This window comes from Epinephelus lanceolatus, chromosome 1 (assembly GCF_041903045.1).
Source record: "Epinephelus lanceolatus isolate andai-2023 chromosome 1, ASM4190304v1, whole genome shotgun sequence".
Classification (NCBI taxonomy): Eukaryota; Metazoa; Chordata; class Actinopteri; order Perciformes; family Serranidae; genus Epinephelus; species Epinephelus lanceolatus.
In genome coordinates, this window is record NC_135734.1 from 15,851,976 (window position 1) to 15,874,092 (window position 22,117).

At 45.7% G+C, this 22,117-nt stretch overlaps 1 protein-coding gene across 3 annotated transcripts in view; it reads right to left on the reverse strand.

Annotated features, from left to right (window-relative positions):
• The window catches only part of rassf5 (Ras association domain family member 5), a 33,248-nt gene extending 11,401 nt beyond the window's left edge, over positions 1-21,847 (reverse strand). Inside the window, exons 1-2 of one of the 3 annotated variants that reach the window (XM_033627416.2) lie at positions 20,903-21,847; positions 4,604-4,731 (exon numbers count right to left, since the gene is read on the reverse strand). In XM_033627416.2, coding sequence (XP_033483307.1) covers positions 4,604-4,731; positions 20,903-21,755 — 981 coding nt within the window. In that variant the 5' untranslated portion in view covers positions 21,756-21,847. Of the gene's footprint in view, positions 1-401; positions 1,433-4,603; positions 4,732-13,767; positions 14,606-20,902 lie in introns of those variants that run through there. The other 2 variants (XM_033627418.2, XM_033627419.2) reach the window with 2 other exon arrangements.
• Positions 21,848-22,117: the final 270 nt, after the last annotated feature.

Sequence of the window (22,117 nt, forward strand, 5' to 3'; positions counted from 1 at the left end):
ACTCAGCACCTCTGTCGACTTTGCCAGCTTGAGATGAAACCACAAGACCTCACTCTCTGGACTATGGTGCTAAATCTATGCGAGCCACTCACATGATGAATGAGCTGCCAAAAGGCATCAAGGTTGGTGAACAAGGCTAACAGGCCGGCGGATCGATGTAACACAACAGCTGTATGGCAGACAGTAACCTCTTCCTACACTCTCACACACCTACAGGCCTGCTTAAGAATGCACAAACACCACCACTTCCTCTCCATACTTCTGCTTTTTGGTAACATGTTTTTGACATACAAGGCAGTTTGGTTCCTAGCCCAACTGAAACACCCACCATCTAACCCATCTGAGTTTGTCTTACTCTTACAGTTTCATCTGTCAGAGTGACGGTTACCCTGATTCTGTACCTTAGCTGCATGCTTGGGCTTGCGGAAGAACGAGGTCTTGGCTGTGAAGAAAGTGAAGTCTTCCTCATCCAGGCTGCAGTACCCGCTGCTCATGCTGTTACTGCTGGTCATGGAAGGGGTCAGCACCGTATTGACAGTCATGGAGAGGTCCAGAGTTGGCCCCCGGCACAGCACCAGAGCAGCACGTTGACAGCTTGAGGAAGTGCTGGTTTATCTCGAAAAAAATGCAGATGTGACACCCAGCCACGATCAGAGTCCCCACGCTTCTAACTGTCCTTTACTCATCACTCTGCTGATGCATCCAGAAGACGTTTATGTCCCGCCTGTGAGGGCGAGACAGGTGAACTCGGCTCAGATTCGGCGCTTGGCGTGCCACCAGAGAGGGGACCAGGAAATCTGAGATCGAGCTCAGACGTGTCACTTCCTCCTGACGTGCGTGTGTGTGCTCTGACGCCGGTGTCACAAACACACCATATAGTATATGCACCTGGTCATTAGCTACATACAATACTCATACACAGTATGCAACAGTCCCATAGACACACACACACAGGCACACGCTGGTGTCATGGAGTCAGTTTACAGGTTGGTTTCAAGTTAACCCTGCTCACCTGAGAGTCCCTGTCACACCCGCAAACCTACACTCATAAAGGCATGCATGCAATACCACATCCTGCTTTCCTGTGTCTGTGTCTCTGTCTGTGTCTCTGCGAAGAAACAAAGCTCGGTTTCAGTTCAAGTCCGGCATGTATGTGTGTGAGCATCCATCCGTTCCTGGAGTCCAACGTAAACAGCAGCAGGAGATCTCTTGGCCGCAGCAACAAGACGCTCACAGACCCCGGCGCTGCCTCCTCTCTCCTCTTCTCCCTGTTGCTTTGGCAATACTAGCAGAGAGACGGATGCCTCCCACTCAGCCTCTCTCTCTTTCTTACACTCTCCCTTCCTCTCTTCTCCTTCCCCTCTTTCTCTTCTGTCTCTTTGCACCCGCTTTGCTCCCTCACTCTCTTGCAGCCTTGCTCAACCATCTGTGGTTGAGTGTGTTATCAGCCTGCGAGCACCCTCCCCCTTCTCCCTCCACTCTCCCTCCACTCTCTGTCTCTCTTCCTGCAAGCGACTGCACCCTGCAGAGCATGGCCACTTCCTCTTACACAGAGACAGAGAGAGGTATGGGTGAGTAGAAAGAGAAACGCTGATGACTGAGAGATATGAAGCCTCACAGCTCCTGTTTTACATATGTAAGAGCGGCAGTGACAGGAGACAGGAGAGAGACTGGGGAAGATGGCTGCTTTTCTAGTGAGAATCTGCTGCAGGGTGCAACGGCTTATGAGAAGCCATGGCAACCACTGTTAACATGTGGCTTTTTAGCACTGTGCCATAATTAGGGCTAATGTTTCGACACCCAAACCAATCAGGGGACCGAAATAAACCACACACGAGCTACACGAGGGAGAAGGCTCTCAGTGCTTAAGGTGAGATTAAGAAATAATGAATGATTGCCCTCTGAATGGAGATTACAGTGACCTCTAACCTTCCACTGACCCTGCAACCTGGCCCTTGACTGGCAGTGACCCCATTGTCAAAAAGCAGCTAATGCCGTTGTCACCGCTGAGATTGATGCAGCATCCGCGCGTCTGTCTGCACATGCTGTTTCTGTGTGTGCAGTATGATTTTAAAATCTACTCAGACGTGATTATAGGTAAACCTATATGGCACTGGAGGGCCGCAGCATGCAGGGGCAGTGTGTCACCCTTTCATCGGGTGTCTTTCTGTCAGGTTCGAGTCAGTCGAAGACGGATTACCTGCAGCTCTGCTCCTCGCTTCCATCAGTGTAATCACTAAGGGAGGAGGCAGCGTGCAGGGGCTGGGATGCTACACACACACACACGCATACACATGCATGCTGAACGACACTCTTGCTGGCTTCAGGTCGATGAAGCCTTGTGTGCTGCATGTGTGTGTGACTGCAGTAGTGTATGTGGGGTGAGAGGCAGATCAATTTCTGCTGATGCACACACAGTAAGGGGCGGTAAAGATAGAGGGGAGAGAAAACACAACCACACATACTCACTCGTACACACACACACACACACACACACACACAGAGCTGCAGCAGTGGCTATAAAACAGAGCAAAAGGGGAGAAAGAGGACTGCAGGAAATGAACTGTCATATCTTCTCTCGTCTGCAGCATTCGTGTTCTCTCTGAACCAAACAAGAGAGTGGAGAGAGACAGGCCTTAGTCACAGAGTTCACATACCTCCAAGACAGACATCCTCAGCACTAGCTTAATTCTGACTGTTGGCTCATTATCTTTAACTACACAGTCATTACACTTAGAAAGAAGAAGTAGCAGTGGTTAAGCTAAAAATGACTCTACAAAAAAATGATATGCCGTAATTGTTTTGCAGCAGCCTGAACTGCATTTTGAGAAGCTGCTGCCAGTAAAAGAAGATTTGGTAAAATGTGCTCAACTCATCATCCTCTTCCTCGCTTGCTCCAATCCTCGCCATCTCCATCGTGTTTCAGGGTAGAATGATTGTGTGTATTCGCTCACTCCGCACCGGAGTACTACCTGGCACACTACCAGGGGTCCTAATTTTGCGTTATCTGTCCCCTAGGCAAAGAGTAGCTGCCAACATTCAGCTGGGGTTATCCAGCTTTTTCTCGTGCATGAATGTGCATGTCTATGTGTGTGTGTGTTTGGACCACATTGCGTGGGTGACTGAAGCTGGGATGCCAAGAGCAGCGTGTAGGCTCCTACTCTCTCAGGTTCCTGCACACACACACACATGTGCTTACACAAAGAGTGGGCGAAGCACTATTCTGAGGATGAATTTGACATAATTATTGCATCCTGTGGCTCGTACAGTATGAGAGTATGACAGCTGAAATGATAGATTTTCAGTTGAACTTCGAAGTATTGAAATAGTGGATTACTAAATATATTCCACTAGCACACACAACAAAGTGAGAATAGGTTGACGCAGCTATGCCAAAATGGAGGTCCCAGTGGAGAACAGTGATTAGCCGAGTAGTTTGCATTCATTTTAGAGAAGTGATTTCACAGTGTTACCTTTTCAGGTACCTAGTGGTCAGAGACTTTGTTAAAAAACACTGCCACATTACCTTCTGAAAAATCTACCAACTGGCTGCATGACTGTATCCATAAAGCCCCTACTGAGCACAACTCCCAGATTTATACTGTCGGTGGTTTCACCTTTCTTGGATCGTCCTAAATCAAAATGGAAGGATGACTTTGATGAAAGGACATCCACACTAAATCTGGAAATCATCCATACCCTCCATATGTGTCAGACATACATTGATCCAATTTAAAACATTTCACGGACTGTATTTGTCCAGGAGTAGGCTTGCCAAGCTCTACCCAGAATTACACCCGACCTGTCACTGTTGCAACCAAGACCCAGCAACTTTTAATCATTTATTTTGGGCCTGCCCTAATATGCAACAATTTTGGATTTTAAAAACACTCTCGTACATGTGTAACAAGGTCACAGACCCAGAGGCTACACTGGAAGTTTTTGGCATTGCTCAAGAAAATCTGAATCTGTCTCGAGCCCAGGCCTCCACTGCTGCTTTCTCACCACTTTTAGCAAGATGTCTCATTCTATATGATCTATTGAAAATCCAATACATAAACTAAAATAATCATAGAATCATAGAAGCAGAAGAAGTGATGACATCAGGATTGAATAAATCAAAGTTATACTAAAGGGTAGGAGAGATGGTGGTGACAGAGACTAAAACAGGAGGTGAGGGAGGCCATGAGAGCGACAGAGCAGGTGAAGGAGAGATGGAGGCACATCAGATATGATAGAGCATACTCTGTCCTGGGAACATTCTGTGACCAAAAAAAGCAAATGAGCGCATATATAAATTTATAAGTAGACAACTGAGGAGGAGGAGAAGGAGGAGGAGGAGGGATGGTATGTTGTGAAAGAGGAGGATGGTTATGTAAGAGTGTAGGCCTGGAGAGATACTGCAGAATGAACCCTGCCATTACCCAATCCTGACTCATGTACACCTCTGTAACCATACACACACATTAGGAGTTAAGCACGCTATATTTTAGATGAATGTGTTTGCCCTTCTGTCATGCCCCGAAAAATGCCACAAATAGTTCCTCACATCCGTTTCTTAATTCTTCTGGGGAATTGTTTTTTGTGTATTTGAAGTTCTCACCCTGTGCTGAGGGGCTGCGGAGGAGCAGCATCTCCTGGGAGATGGAGTTTCTTCGAGCTGTCTGTCCTTCTTGTTGCAGTCCAGACGGACCTTGCTCTGGCACTCCAGGTGACAGGTGTAGCTACAGTCTGATGGACACAAAAACACACCAATCAGAGACAAGGACACACAGTGGGACAGAAGTAATCACTGTAAAGCAGTGAATAAAATGCATTCAAACACTGACCTTACACTGTAAACTATACTCCTCTGTGGTACATCATTCATCTCCTGTAAGTCTAACACTCCCCTTTACACAGGGAAGGTGCTCCATCTAGTGGCTAATACCAGATGCACACCTACAAGGTACCACACTGCAGAGGATTTATTAACAAAACATACCTGACCATACACTTGTGTGTTTGAAATAAAAGGTACTTATACAGACCTGCACACACAAGACTTAATGCTATAACATGTCAAATTAGCCCAGCAGTAACGTACAACAATAAATCTCATAACTTAACCCTCTCATTAAACATTTAACATGCACTTCTGTATATCTCATTTGTCCATCAGATGGCAGGAAATACTTTGCTAAGTGCAGCTGTCTTCTGCTGACGACATATTACACAATTCATGGTGGACATGCTGTACGAGGTCCATTACAAAAAGGGAAGGGAAACAAATACTGTAATACAGACATACTGTATCATAACAATGGATAGCCAGCCTCCTACATATTCAAAGCCAACACACTGTAACAGTATAGCAGCCTTTGTATGGTCAACTCCCATCTTACTGCCCAGTGGGAAGAGAATAGATTTAGGTACTTCCCCCAAAACTTTCCCAAAATAGTCCACTGTTCTTTAATTTTTAGTTGGTCGCACATATGACAGTCTCGGCTTGTTTGTGTCTCGCAGACTTTATTGTGGCCACAGGCTTTTCCTCATACATCTAACTTCTCCTCTGCTGGTGAGATAATCCATACTAAAGCAAAAAAGAGATTTTTAAAACCGCATGAGCGGAGAGAGGACTGCAGTTTGGGGGGAAACTGTGAGTCAGATCCTTTTTGTGGTCCTCGAGCAGGAACGCTTCTTAAATAAAACACTAAACAGTAGGCTACACGCCATCGGTCAGAGTGAATAGAAACATTAAACTATTTCCACAATGTTCCGTTTAGTAGCAAATGCTTCAATATTTGCTTCAAAACAACACGTGTTTTCTGGTACACCTCTTTGTTGCTGCAGCTGGCGCTGAATGAACGAGCCGAGCTCAGCCTGGTTGTTTTTTCTGTCTACTGATATTAGTGTCTCTGTCTGTATCCTGCTAAGATAGGGACACCGCTGTGTGTCTCACACTCAGCATCAGCTCTGTAACCATGGCAACAAGCCTTTTGATGACCACTGTAGAAAGAGAGGAGGTCACTGGTGGAAGGCTGCGTGTGGAGGTTTTTATGTATTTGGTATTAATTAGCTGTAAATGCTCCATGTATTTTGCACTGGCGTGGAAAATAGTAGGCCTGAGTATTAAAGCGTGAAGAGAGAGTGAAGGGAGACAGGATAGGGATTACTGACAGGAGAGACATGTCTAACAAAGAGGAAAGTTCAGATAGAGGATACTTTGCTCGTGACAGTTTAAAGGTCAGTGCATTAAGAGAGGGAGATGGACCTACGTGTGTGCGTGTGACAGAGACAGGTTGGCAGAGAGGGAGAGAATAAGAGGGAAGGGCTGCGATGCCTCGCTGACAGGAGCGATGTGATGAGGAAAGAGGAGAGTTCAGATAAGGGATCCTCTGCTCATGACAGTTTAGAGGTCACTGCAGAAAGAGAGGAAGAAAGGAAGCACACGGGAGAGGAAGAGAGAAACTCCTTTCCTGTTCTGCCTTCCTTTATATACTCCATCCACCCTCTACTAATATACTCCTTTATACCAAAAAGAAATATGATATTATTCGTGAAACAGAGAGTTATAAGAGAGGATCAATACCACTCTCATGTCTCTACTGTACATATGAAGCTACCAGCAGCCGGCTAACCTAGTTTAGCACAAAGACTGGAAACACAGGGAAAGAGCTAGCCTAGCTTCATCAAATCCACTTACATACCCCCTAAAAAGCTAACACCAATAGGCTATATGCACACGGTGGTGCCGATGTATTTCCGCTAAGACAGATGCATCATTTCTGGGCTATAATTCTGCTGTATCAGCTGCTGTTATTTTTGTCAAATGGTGACAATGTTTCATAAAAAGAACTTTAAATTTCAATGAATGGAAAGCACTACGGCTGAACATTGCAGTGTCCTGGTAGGTTGATTTAGTTGCCTTTGGACGGACCTAGCCAGGCTAACTGTTGCCAGTCTTAGTGCTAAGCTAAGAGAGCTAGCTGCTGGTAGAAGCTTCATATTTGACATATTTCGAGCTTTTCCTTAAAGGTTCTGTAGGCGACATTTAGAGCATTAATATAGCAGCAAACCACTGTTATGTGAGGACATAGAGAAAAATGGCGTCCTGAGTATGTGTGTTGTTATCTGAGCTTCTCTGTGGTTTGTTGTGGTAAGATGGTCCAGACGCATGCGCATGTTAGCGAGTGTGTATCCTACTGGCGGGTTTATTGTAGCGGTTACGCTAATATCGGGAAAGTGTCATCACAGAAGCATAGCGCTCACCCTCTGGTTTCTCCCTGGTTAATACCGTTAGCTCTGTCAGCACTGTCTCTGTTGTGAGAGCTATTTATTAGGATAGCTCCATTAGCTGCTAGCCGCTGGCTCGGCCACCTCCATGTTGAGAACCATGTGCAGATAACTTATATGCTCTGAATTTTGCATGGTGCCCCTTTAGAAGATGCCCTGTGGAGTTTTCGTAAACTCACAACAAAGTTATGTTTACATGTACTGCTACTTACTAAAACACATCCTGTATTTTTTTGATTGTGTGCACACAATGTTGTTTTTAAAAACAGTGCTCCACAGTGCCACCAGTGGTCAAAAACTCCACAGGATGCCTTTAAACCTCATCTGTCGTTATTCTCAACACTGAAATCAGTGTTTGTGTTGGGTGGTGGTTTCTTACAAAGGATCCTGCCATCTGTGTTTGTCCTGATAACTGATCGGGAAGACAGGAATTACTGCCAGGCAAACTGCAGGGAAAATGGGAGGACCGCTCAGAAATGTTTCCCTGGTCCACACCTTCAGCGAGATACACCACTGTCAGCAAGGTTCACCTAGGATCCAGATTATTCCCACACTGATAAGACACACTGTCTCTCGTTAGATAAACAAACAAAAAATAGGTGATGATATTGTGACCACACAGGGAGTGAGATATTTTGCTGACATCCTTGTGAAAACATATTGGACACCTTCTTTTAAACAAATCCCAGGGTCTGGACATAAGTTTAATTAAGTTAAAGGATTATGTTTAGTTGAGGTGTTACAGTACAAGGTTCTGACCTTAATGTGGAACTTGAGTGATTCTGACTTTTTCTTGTATGTATGCATATTAGCTGTTTGGATGTGTGCGCAGTGAACCTCCTTGAGATGCTGTACCAAGCATATGTGAGTGCTAATGAGCCGGGTGAGAAACTGCAGCAGTGATCCAGTGACCCAGCAGGACTCTGAAGGTTATACAGGCATGCTGACACAGGCACAATCACAGAGAATCGTGAGGGAAAGAAGGAAAGAGAAAGCAAGAGAAGGGGAGTCAGCAAAAACAACCATTTTTCTTGTGTGATTTTTTTTTTTTTTTTTTTTTTTTTTTTGGCGTGGCAGTAGAGACAAAACCCCCCGCTGGACTTCATGCTAGGACCTGTAGGGGTTTCCCTTTTCGCTCTTCTGTGGAAAGTACATGGTTACATAGAATATTAAATGGGGAAGTTGCTTGAAATTAAAGAGAGTGAAGCTGATTCCTCTCTGCTGGATTCCTGGGTCCACTTCTGGGAATGCCACAACAGAATTTGTTAGAAGAGCCCCATGCCACTGGATTCTACACATGCACGGACACATCATACTTCCATATTTACATCATATTCCAGATAAGGCTGGAAAGTACCTTTTACTTTTTTTATTTGCTTTTGATTCTCAAAGTCTGTACTGAACCGGGGAAACGAGCCTTCTTATTCTCTTCTCCCTTTGACTGGAAAGTGCTTCAGTCACATAAAACTTCAATAACCTGTCTCAGCGGATTCTTTTAATAGCGTTTATGATTTAAAGGGAATCGAATCTAGTTGTCTAGTTGATCTTTTAATATACCATGTCTGTCATTATTCCACGTTATATCTGTACATATTTTATCAGAGGTCTGAATTATATGTTTTGTAACTTTGCAAGGACCCTCCAGTAAAAGAAACGTCATCTCACAGAGGCATTTCCTGGTTAAATAGAGCTCTTATAAAACTGTAGACACTTTGATGATAGTGAACACACCTGCATGCAGCGAGCAGAGACACCAAAAGATGACTGTAATGAAGTTGAGCCATAAACACTCATCAGCATCAGTTCCTTCAGCACAGAGCCACCATGTCTAGGGTCTGTGTGTATTGTCTCAACAAGAGGAAGGGCTGCGGTGTTGTGTGTCGCCATGGTAGACTGGCCTCCGCTGCTTCTGCGGGGCATGAGATGCGTGCACAGACTCCCTCTTTGTTTCTCATCCCATCATTCCTGTCTGACTGCTTTTAAAACGACACCGCCTCCAGACAGAGCTGGATGATGATGCAGAGAGATGGAGATGGAGAAAGAGAGAGTGCCTGAAAGCTCCATCAGTGTGATGGAGAGAGACGAGGGAGTTTAGACGTACAGTAAAGATCTATATGTGGTGGCTGTGTTAACTTCAACTGCTGCATTGGGTTGATAGCTGTGAGGGAAGACAGGAAAGGAGGAGCTTCGATTGAGGCGTGTTAGGTGACAATTCTGCTCTAAAAACAGTACATTCAGGTTGTCTTGGTGGTGGAGGGTGCTGAGTATTTGACTTCTGAAAGCTATCTTTCGTCATCTTTCCACTCCCTTCATTCTTCCTCATTCCTGCATCACCTCCTGTAACTTCTTGGAAGATAGGGGATGTGGGTGGCTGTTTTTTCTGGGAGACAGTGGGTGTGGGACAGACACTGGCGTGTAAGGACACAGATTAGCACTGTTTCTCAGGTCATGGAGGATGTCTGTATGGTACTAGATACAGACATTGGCAGGGACATATTGTATTTGCTCCTTGTCTGCGTGAGGAGGGAAGGGATAAATGGGGGTCAGTTAGCTCAAATGTAGGGGCGAGGATATTAACACGGTCAGTAATGAAGCTAAAGGGAGCTGTGCAGGTCTTACAGAGGAATTAAGAGCAGCTTTGGGGGGCTTTAGCCCGTCTGATCCCATCATAGCTCATTTGGAGCAGTTATCCATGTTCTCCTACTGTGCGGCTCACACACACACCAGGCTACCCATCACACTGTTTATCGTTATTAATCAAAGTATTGTGCTTTTCTCTGACATTCTCACTGAGACACACTTTAAGTCAGTGAGCTCCCAGGATGCACACTCCATATGCTGCCCCGTGACCAGACATGTGCAAACAAATCTCTCCTAACCTAAATAAAATCTGCCCCACTTCCTCTTGACATCTGTGTGCATTTGTGCACAAACAATAATTTCATATTTGATACTGCCGTTCTTTATCTCCATCACCGCAGCATCTCTATCTTCAACCTCCCTCAATTCCTCCATCTGTCAGGCTACAGATGCCCCTGAATTAACCAAAAAAAGACATGGACCAGGTTTGTTTTTGTTTTTTTAAGAATTATGAGCTGCAATTGGATGCAGCCGAATGCTTAAAGTGGTATTTTTTGCCTTTTGAGAATATTTCTGTGGCTGAAGATTAAATCCATACTGGGCTTGTGTGTTTTAGTGAGTCATGATATAATTCCAGTTATGTGCTCTTCTGATGGTTCAGAGAATTGGGCTCATGAAAACTTTTGAGGATCAATTAGATAATCAAGACTAAAAACAAGACAAAAACAAAAGACGATAAAAACAAGTTGGTTTGTTTTGGCATCAGAGGACTTTCTAATGTTTTACTTAAGAACAGCAATATGGGTCTTGTAACTCACTCACATCTGGCAGACTTCTGATATTGACATTAACACACAAAGATATAGCATGTATGAAACAAGTAAAAAAAAAAAAAAAAACACCACTGGATCCTACATTTCCCATAATGCAATCTGATAGCATCATTTCGCTTTAAGTAGATCTGGCAGTGACCTCGCTGCACATCACCACCCTCCCACTCCTCACAGCCCTTCCCCAACTCCCTCAACCTGCTAGCATCTCAGCTAACATTAGCACTGGGCTTCAGTTTACACAGCTCATCTCTGCTAGCATCTCTGCCACATGACCCACACTGCTCTCCCTCTATTTGACCTTTCACCAAGCCCCGCCCCTTTGTAATGGTCCGACAAGCTGTTGCAGTAAGCATGGAGACCACACTGTAACTAACTGCACTCCCTGAAGAAATATTATCATATTTTTGGGGAGATGAAACAGTGATTCCAGAGAGAAGCAGACAGAGGGGTCTACAGTCTGTATTTGAAGGATATATCCAGGATGTCAAACTGACTCAGCAACAATAGGTTAAAAAGACAAAGATAGTTAGATTCTAAAGCCGAACTATAGGCTACAGATCACAGTGTAAAAGTGAACCACCACATCACTGCTGATCACCACAGAAGACAATGAATATAGAGGGAAACTTTGCTGATATTGAACCAGCTGTGTGGCATCGCAGTGTGTGCAGATGAACGGTGTTTGGCTTCACCCCCGTGCTGCTGCCAGCACCCGGACCTCCGCTGCTGGACGGGCAGGGATCTCTGGGTGAATTCAAACACCGTTGATGTGCGCACAATGCGATGACACACAGCTGGTTGAATATCATCAAAGTTTCCCTGCTTCCCTTCACTGGTTCCTGTACAACAGGGTCGGTCTTTATTTTCACTGTTATAATCATTAACAAGCAAAAGCAGCATGTGTATACATTGAGTAGGCTATATCTTCAGTAGCTAGCTAGCTAACCCTACACTTTTCAGGGTCTGATTTTGGTTTTGGAAGAGAGAAGAAACGTATATCTTTCTCCAACCTCTCCAGGTAACAAGTATCATTAATACATGATGTGCCTCAGGCACAACATTTAGCTCCAAATCCACAAAACCAGTCTGAAAATGAAGGAAGTCTGCACTCGGGGGCATGACTTCATGAAGAGTCAGTTAGCTAGTTTTGATTACCTTTGTGGGTTGTATTGGTTAGGTTTAAGCAAGAGGAGTGAGACTGGTTAGGGTTAGGATAAGAATGTCAGGGTAAGCCAATCAGAGGCAGACTGAGGCGTTAGCTAGCCACTATGGCAACATTCTTATCATACATTCACTGCAGTGCACGGCCACTGAGCTATTAGCTAACACCAGAGAGAAAGAAGGGAGAGAAGTGACATGCGGTGAGCCAGACACATGGCACAACATTGGGAGGGTAATGAGGTGCTGGCGTGTCCGTTGCTGGTCCCTTCTCTTTCATTTGACCCTACATGCCTAATAAATGACCACGTCTTTCAAAGTCCATGGCCCAAGTTTGTACCATAGACTGTTAAAGGATTTTAGTCTCCAAACCCAAGTTGAGATGATGACATCATCTGGGTTATTTTCTCAGACTTTAGAAAGCTTCCCCCAAAACCACAGCAGACATTACACAACAGTTTTCACAGGCTAAGTCTTACTTGTCTCTTTATGACCAGTAAACTGATAGTGTAAAATCGATGGAGTGCCCCTTTAATTTGTTTTGTGTAAAATGATAGCCCGATACAATCATGTCGTCACAATACAATTCCCCAACACTTTATATAGGCTACAGCAAGACTGAAATATTGACCAGCCATAGTGGCAAGTACTGTCAAATGCATCCTCTGAGAGAAAGACGTAGTCGTGTGAATAACAATGGTTTAACCTTGGCCCTGAACACATAAAACCCCTCACCAGTATTCCCCTAAAACACCTTACCCTCTCCAACTATGAGACCACAGTCACCATGTTACTGTATTTAGAGAATCTGAGAATTTTCCAGACAGCATCATCAAAGACTATGACTTATAGACAATGATAATAATAGATATAGAAGAAGCAGTGAAAGAGGAAGTGAGGAATCTGATTTGGGCTAGTTAAGGATTAACTAGGTTTCCTCACAGGGAACACCATCTAAAAATATCCATCATCTGTCTGCGGTAGCTCCGGCTGTTGATGCTGTTTTTGAAGCTTTTGAGGCTGCAGCATGATGTCACTCAGGTGGAATGGTGAGTTCTTGATGAGCAGCTGCCTGAGTCATGTTTGGTCAGGGTCCTATCAGGCTCACACAGGAGGACACACACACACACACACACAAACACACAGAAGAGCTGAAGTAACGTTCTTTTACTCAGCTGTCAGTCTCTTGCTGTGAATGAATCAATAATTCTGCAGCACCCAGCCATTTTGCTCCTCGCTACTTTTTTTTTTTTTTACCCCAGCCACACTTGTGCTAATGTTACATTACGTATTCATCACCTCCGAAAAAAACTGCATTAGCCGGTCCTGTATTTGGAGAAAACATGGGGAAAAATCGATACCTTGCAGCCTTCAGCAGGCTCACCCTTATCTCAAATTCCTCCTACAAATATGAAAGTCAATATTTTAATCCATTTATGTAGAATTTTCTTGACAGATTGAAGCTGTGCAGGTTTTCTGTTTGTGTGTCTGGAGCAAGAATAAACAGTAGAGCCGAATGCTTTCATCCGACCTGTTTACTGGACTGTTCTGCCGTTTACGACCGATCTGCAGCCTGTTCACACACGATCTTACACACATTATGGACATTATGTGCTCTTTCACAAAAGCGAGGGGGATAGATCAGCCGATAGAGAGGAGGGGGGGTATAGACAAAGAGTAACAGGGCTTGAGGGCATTGCAGTTCACAGATAGGCAGACTGATGCACACAATACCCAAATATTTTGGCCCACAGCCGGCCTTTGAGGCCAGCCCGGCTCAACCTGTCTACTCATCATCTTTCCCCTTTTTCCAATATACTAACCCCTATCACCACCAAACTGATCGGGATGAAGTGTATAACTTCTAAGTCTCAATTCCCAGTTTGTACCACCTGTGCACACTCTACTCTCCCCTCCATACCTGAGGTGGTGAGCAGAGATCCATTCGAGGACGATCTCCGGAGGATCCGCAGGCTGTCGCTCCAGGAGCGAGACTTGGGCAGCCTCTTCAGCAGCCGCCCCAGCCGCCGTGACACCTGTCCGAAGCAGGCGCTGCCAGCCTCCCCTTCCGAATCCCCCGTCACCTCCTCTAGATGCAGTGACACCTGGCCGAGCAACGTTCTACCCACCCTGACACCTTCAACTCCCCCTGGCCTGACCCCCACCCGAGCCTCCTCCTTCATGTCCTTCTGCCCCGGGACGAGAGGTGCTATCTGTGCCATGGACGGAGCATGGTGGCACCATCCGGCAGGCACCGTGCTGTGCGCGTAACCCTCGCTGGCCCTCCTGTCCTGCCCCCGGCCGCTCCTGTCCCTCTGAGGGCTGCCCCAGCGCCAGCCCCCCCAGTTCCCCCCTCTGCCATCCCAGCGCAGCCACTCTGCCACCGGTGCCACGCTCCGAATAAACAGTCCCCTCTCCACTCGCTCTGCCACCCCTCCACCTGTACTCCTCACACGCTCCCTAATACTCTCACCTCTCTACTTGCCTCCCACTTTTCTCCTGTGGTCTGCACCTGCCCAGTCTCCCTCGCACCTCAGCGTGTGGACATGAGCCCTGGATCGCTGCTGTACTACTTGTTCCTCTCTAACGTCTCGCTGTTATCAATGCTCCCTCATCCTCTCTCCCCTCTTTTTCTCTCTCCCTCTCTCTCTGTCTCTACTGCAGCACCCACACACTCTGCAGTAACAAACAGCCAGCTTAAAGAGACAGAGACCCCCACACAATCCTGGTGTCTCTATTCCCCTCTCTCCTCTCTTTCCAGCAACAGGAGCCTTTCTCCTTTTTGTTCCCTCAGTGCTCGACTGTGCACACTTCATTCAGAAGTAAGGAATAGGGTGGGCTCTCCATACAATAGAGCACAAACGTCACACAGACCACTGCAGAGGTGGATACCAACGATGCCGCCTGTCTTCTCCCCCTTTTCTGTCGCCTTGGTGTGAAACCCTACAGCCTGGTTGAGAGGAAGTGAGTCAGCCATCCTGTCTAACCCCACAACAGTAACATATCTTGTCAGCGAGAAGGACATGCATCACCTCAAGTGAGTGTGTAGGGGTGCTTGCATGCGTGGGTTGAGGTGATGCACAGTCCGTCGGTTATTAATATGCACTGTGAAAAAGAAGAAGAGAGAGAGAACTGCTGGGAGTTCTCCTGCCCTACTTCTGAAATTGGAGAGTTTGGAGGAAAAGGATGTGCTCCCCAGTTTCACTCTCGGGCATATGACATAATCCCGAGCAATGCCATAAGAAGGTTACGCTCTGATGTAACCTTTTCTCACTGCAGCACAGAGAATGACGTTATGTGTTTAAAAGAAAAATCCCAAATAACCTTCAGCAAACATGCGCTTAAGAATGTCTTTGTCCTGCCCTGTTTGCCCTCACCACCTCTTCCTCTGCAGTCCTCCTATCACTATCCACCAAGGACGACCTAAATATAGCCTGGTTGAAAATCCCCACTGTTCTGCCATACATACAGCTGAGGAGCGGTACACAAAGAGGAGAGCACAAAACACCACGCAGGTCTCTCTACAAAAACAAAACCCTTATCTGCATGCCCATTTTTTTAAAATCAAGGTCAAATAACGATAAGCAGAGAGCCAGTGGGCGAAGACTCTCACTGTGTGTACTCTGTTTCTAAAAAAAGGGAACAAAAACTTACTGACACTGAAGGAAAATGCCGTGTGGATCAAGTGCGATTCTTCAATATTCAATGCAGCCCTGTATTCAGATTCTGTTTGTTGAGCCCTGGAGGAATGTTTTGGCTGAAGTCTAGTTAAAACTATATTCATCGCACGCCTGGCAAAGCGGCAGCGGTGGTATGTCGGGACAAGAGGGTTATGAGCCATTTAACACAACCTTCCTCCTATGTTTTCTTCTTCAACTGTGAATGGAGCTTTGAGAGCACCAATGTGAAACGGCTGACAGGGCTCCCAAGACAAGGTCTGTATTGTGCAGACCGGGGGAAGAGGTAAAATAAGGAAGAGTTTCAGGGAAAGGTACATCCTCTAGAGAGAGGAATGCCACGGGGCATAAAGAACACACTGGGAGGGTTACTGGGAAGCTCTGTGGCACATGTGTTTGGGTGTGTGTGTGGGGCTTCCGGGCAGCCATGTGTCAAAGCGAGTATTCCTCCCTGTCTCTGCGGTGACCAGCACGCGACCCCACATCTGCTGCTGTGGATGCACTACAACAACAACGACCTCTGCTCTGCTTGCAAATATTTAAAGACAAATATTTCACAAATGCTTTCGCTTGTTGTGAAATCGTTTCTGGAGGAGCTCTGATCTTGGGAGCGTTCACCTCGTCATACAGTGCTCTGACCCAAGGAGCAGAGATGTACAGGCTGACTTGCAGGATGAAAAACAAACCATAGTACACAGAGGAGGTGAGAGGGTTACAAATCCTAGGTGGGGCCAAGTTGCATGCAAGTCTCATTCAAGTCCCAAGTCAAGACAGATGATCCAAAGACAAGTCCAAGTCTTAAGCTTTAAGTTTTGAGTCCTAAAGAAGTCATCAATGTGCTCCTCATCAAATGTAATGCTATTTAACAGCAGAGTAATAATACGTCACAAAAACAAAACTCAGGAATGCTTTTAAAAATGTATTTTTGTTGAAACAAATTAGATAAAACAAGTGCGACTAAACTTAATCATAAAAAACTAGTGCTGACATTGCACTTTCAGAGCATAAAGCCAGATACCAGAACCACAATTAGCTCACTAACTACGTTAATATTAGCCTCAAGTTAGCATTCTTTGTGCAACTTCAAATGTGGAATGAAGTTGGAAGTTGTGTCTCCATCTATAATTTTCAACCTGCACATAATGCATACTGCAATTTTTTTGTACGCAAACTAAATGATCTTTCGCATACTTCTTTTCCAACTGGCACTCAGTAACATAACAACTTGAGTGGATGCGGTCTGACTGGTTCAAACAAAGAGGATCATCTGGGGAATTAAGTGTCGACTTAATGTAAGTTGAATCAGGATAAGAAGGGGATTTAATTAATTTGTAGCACACTTTTTTAATAAGACACTTTTTAGTCTTTGGGCTTGGGGGATGGTAGCCAAGTATTTTCAAATCAAAAGGCTTCAAGTTAAAACATGAGTCATTGGTGTTTAAGTCCAAGTCGAGTTGCAAGCCTTTTTTGATTTTGTCAAGTCGAGTCTAAAGTCATCAAATTCGTGACTCCAGTCCAAGTCATATGACTTAAGTCCACACACATCCACGCAAACATGACCTCTTTGAACAATCTCTGGAGTACTTAGTTGTTGGTTGTCTTCAGGACTAAATAATTGGTTGATTAATTGATTAGTAGGCAACAGAAAATTTATCAACAGCTACAGTATTTTAATAATCACTTAAATCATTCAGCAAACAAATGCCAAAGATTCTCTGATTCCAGCCTCTTAAATGTGAGGATTTGCTGCTTTTCTTTGTTTTATATCATAGTTAATGTGTTTTGGTCACACACAATGAACAACTAGACGACAGAAAAATTATGATTGGTCTTTTTCACTCATTTTTGACATTTTATAGCCTAAACAATTAATCTAATCTAATTACAAAAGAGACTGATTATTCAAAAACAAAAGCACTCATTAATTGCAGCCCTAATTAATAGTGCGTGTGTAAGGAGTTCTCTTAATGAGTTTAATGGTTAACGCTTCATTTTAAAATCCTGTTTATCATTTATAAATAAATGTGTGGTTAATGGTTTGCAACACATCTTATAGGTGTTTGTCGTCAACAATTTAAAAATCCTGCTATGAAGCATTCATAACTCCCTTATCAACAGCCATCTTGACAGCGCAGTAGGCCTATAACGTATGTCTTCATGTTTAAATGTATTTGACTGCACATGAACAAATCCTAGCAGTGTGTTATAAGCACGGCTGGAAAGTAGCACCAGCCACCAGCCAAATACTGGTGAAATATGCTAAATGCTAGATGTGCATAAAAAACAATGGTGCTCTATTGGCCGGCTGGTAGAATCCACCAGTAACAGTGGCGGGTGGATGAAAAATGAAAAAAGCTCATTTCTGACCCTGGTTATGAGATACTTATTAACTGTTTATGTACATGTAGAAATCATCCAGGTGGGTTTAAATCTGTTTATAGATGTTACTTTACATTAACACTTAAAAATGTTATCATACTGTATCTGCTTACAGCTACTTTACTGTGTGTCATAAACCATGTGCAGCTTGTGCCACCTCCATTAGGTTTAAATGGCAGTTGTGTATATACAGTAAAAGGTGCATGTCATATTGCTTAACAGAGATTGAGGAGAAAATTGGGAGTGTTAACACGCTTGTGCCACAACAGCATGGTTCCCTGAAAGCTTTAATTAAATATTAATCTGACGTCTGACTCTGTCTGCCATCTGTAATCCCAACCTCTCCATCCCTGAGACATAATCCCAAACAGGAGACACTGCAGAGCTGGGATTAAGGAGGCTGCCAGTGCCCACCCTGACTCCCTGCCTCCTTCCTGCCTGCCCTGACCAACGTCACAACATGACAAATCAAATCACAAGACTGATAACAACAGCCACAGACAGGACACAACCCAAATCTACTGTACAGATTTATATAACTGTAACACTTTGGACTTTTTGGACTCTATAATAGTAGTCATCATTCTTTTTGTGTATGCATCATAGTGTGTGTGTGTGTGTTTTCCTGTGTGTATGACAATAAAGTGTTTGACTAGTGTCAGTGCAGCAGACATATCGAGCTCATAGGTGTCTAGACTGTCACTTATCTGACATGTTGGTCATATGCTTCATTATTTTATGCCCCATTAAGGCCTGATGCCACATATGGCCCTCATCTTTATGTGGGTAGTGTATTTACGCATAGTGGTGGGGGGTTGCTTTATAGCATGGCCATACCACAAATCAAACTCCCATCTGACTCCCATGAGAGGCAATGAAGATATATTAAAAGAAGATCGGAGGAGAGCCAGCAGTAGGAATAAATTCAGAGGATCACACAACAACACAGCAGCAGACTCAGAGACTGGGAGCTCTGGCTGGATTGACAGATTCCACTGAAGGGCAAGGCCACATCACAACGCTCCCTGCAAGCACTCCAGTGTCCCAGGGGGAAAAGAGCTGCATAGCTGTTTCTATAAGATTCATATGCAACAAAGCCAGCGGAGATACAGAGAGGGTGATAAATTAAAGACAGACAGAGGGAGCGAGGCATGCAGCGAGACAAAGAGACAGAATGATGGTTGTTTATGGTTGCAAGGCCTCCGTCTCTCACTCCCTGTTATTTGCTGGGTGTAGTTGAAAGAAGAGCACGGGTGCGTGTGTGTGCGTGTGTGTACTGCTTCTATTTTGGCCGTTTTGGTTGCGTCTCTCCCCACAAAAATACCCTGAAATGCCTAAATTTGTGTTGCTTGTCATAAATGTCCTGGTGACCCCCCCGTGACTGCATGGCGTACCGCACTCACCTCTGATGTTTTCCGAGAAAAGGGAGTGGAAAAGGCAGTTTGATGTAGAGGGCAGCTGCTGGCAGCAGAAAACTGGAGCTAATTAGCTCGATCCATAAAGAGACCGGCGGAGACAAAAAGTTCTTGGGGTTGTAAAGAAACTCATGACTGTGTGTGTTTCTCTGGGTATGTGTGTGTGTGTGTGAACAGTAATCTCTGCTCTCGCTCCACTGAGCTCTTGCTGATAGCACACTAAATCAGACAGCTCTGCAGTGCTGGACAAACTCTCGCTCTTTTCCCCTATCCCTCACTCGCATTGGCTTCCTTTCCTCCCCATAGCTCTTGTTCTAACACTCCGTCTCTCCTCATTCCTATCACCCTGCCCCCCTCCACCTCTCCTCTGACTTGTTCCACTATGTCTGTCATCCCTGTTTCCAGCTACATGTGATTATTTCCCTTTCTTGTTCCATTTCTCCTTGCCTCTGTTCCTCTGTTTCAGCCCATCCGTCCTTTATCTGTCCCTCCTTCCTTCACTTCTTTCCTCTCTTCAGTTGCTTTATCTCACATTGTTCTGCAGCCGTAGCCTCCCTGTGACAGAGTGCTGCTGACACAATGCCAAGTCAGCAGCCGCATGCACACACACACACACACACACACACACACATAGACACAGCATGCATGCATGTACAGTATGTGCATGGAAAAGCCAGCACACACACAAAAACTTCAGGTTGAGCTCCCAGCAAAAGGTGCGGGTGTGTGCGTATACTCGTGCCAGATTAAACACATGTACACACACACTGCCAGGTCAAATTGGCTTGGCCCAAACTGTCTGTGTCCCAGGGCTGTGCAGGTGGGAGTGATGTCATCAGAGCCTGAGTCTCAGCCGAACAGTACATACAGTCAGTACAGCCAGGTAAAAGTTTTAAATAGCCTTTAAATAGGCACTCAAATATACAGCCAGTGTTCCTATTACATCTGTGCGCCCGCTGGAGCAAAGACGTTGTTCTCACATCCTAATCAATCTAAAACACATGGGTTCACACACGCTCACAATTAATAGTGAGCTTTACACACATTTACATTCTGTGTCTAGGATTTCACCAACGCACCGCTGTTAATTTTCCTATCTTTCCCCTCGCTCTTTGAGCCAGGCTGCAAATCCCAGAGTGAGAACTCTGGGAGGAGAAGCTGGAAGGACAAGATAATGGGCTTTCCATGGAAGGCTTTTGGCTGTGTCTATGGAGCAAAATGCTTGGAAATGTCCTTCCCATGTCATTCTGGCTCAGTCACACAGGAACATGCACACGATTTGAGTGTGTGTACAAACACACAGACACCAGCATGGAAGAGTTTAGCACCCTGATACATGTGCCCTCCATAAAATAACCCATTACTGTACCAGAAACAAGATTGAGGTCAGTAAGTCAGAGCCTCCTCTATTCACTCTTTTCTGTGGGATCTCAAAAGAGCACTGTAACTGTAAGAAGTGTGTACAGTGCATGTTCTGGATTCAAACAATATTAAACAGTGTCTTATTTCCACTGGACATGCACACACACAATCTCAAGATGGATGAACACATGAACACATGATTTAAAGGACTCTACACACTTACTTTGACACTTGAGTGCCTGCGCAGTGATCTGACAGCTACAGGCGTCACACCAGTCCGGCGCACAAGGACTGGACTCGAACCGGTGCCCTTCACCCCTCTCGGTCCTCACCCGAGGGTCCAGCCCCTGGGGAAAGATGGACCAGGCCTCCCTGCGGGCTGGCTCGGTGCGGGCCAGCTTGACCACTCCAGTCCTGCCCTGTGTGAGCCGCTCCAGCGGGAGACCACCGCTGTCCCCCTGTGATGGCACGGGGGAGGAGATGCTCTGTTGTCCGCCGTCACCGGCCCGGCTGTTCCGTCTCCCGCGCGGCGCGTCCCGGTCCCGGTCCCGGTGTGCTCCTTTGTGTCCATTTGTGATGGCTCCGCTTGGCATGACATTGATGCCCGACTTCTTGTGCGAAGTCCCCCTCCGACCACCTGTGTTCCGGTTTGAGTCACAGTCGATGTTGCTGTTACAGTCACTGTTGATGTGCCCGGTTTCACTTTCTTGAGACCCGGCTGCGGTGCGTCTGTCGCAGTCCGCGCTGCCCTCCGCTCTGCCCCGGTCCGGGCTACGTGGCGCAGCATGGGCGGCGGGAGCTCCGCATCCTTCACCGGGCATCACTCCTCCTCTCACCGCCGTTTCTCCGGCTGGTCCCGAAGACACGGAATGAATCCCCGACTCCGCTTCAGTAGTGACCGACCCACAGTCCCCTCCGCTCCCCGAGCTCCTCCTGAACATCTTCTCCCAGGACGACTTCCTCAGCACGGTGATTTTCTTGCCGCCGCCGACGCCGCCGGCCAGTTTGAAGAGCAGCGGTTCCGTGTCCAGCCTGTGCGGACCCGGGTGCTGCCCCACCACACTCACAGACGCCATTATCCCGCTCCCCTGTAGTGCGTGTGTGTTTGGCTGTTAGGCGTGTGTACTAGTGCGTGTTTTCACTCCGTGCCCTGAATGTAAACTCAACTCACGCCCGCGACAAGCGTGTAGTAGTGACGCAAGAGATCTGACAGCTTTAAAATGCCACGAGCGCGCTCCCTTTAAAGCGACAGGCGCGCGCACTAATCCCTCACACTGCAGGCTCTATTTGGCATTATTAGATGAATTATTAACCACTAATTCAACGGATAACAACACTTAACTTCCTGATAACTCATTGTATTTTGTTAGCTCTTTTATCATATTGCTACTTGGCCTTTAGTCTACTCTAAATGTATCAGTAATTATCTTCTGAAACC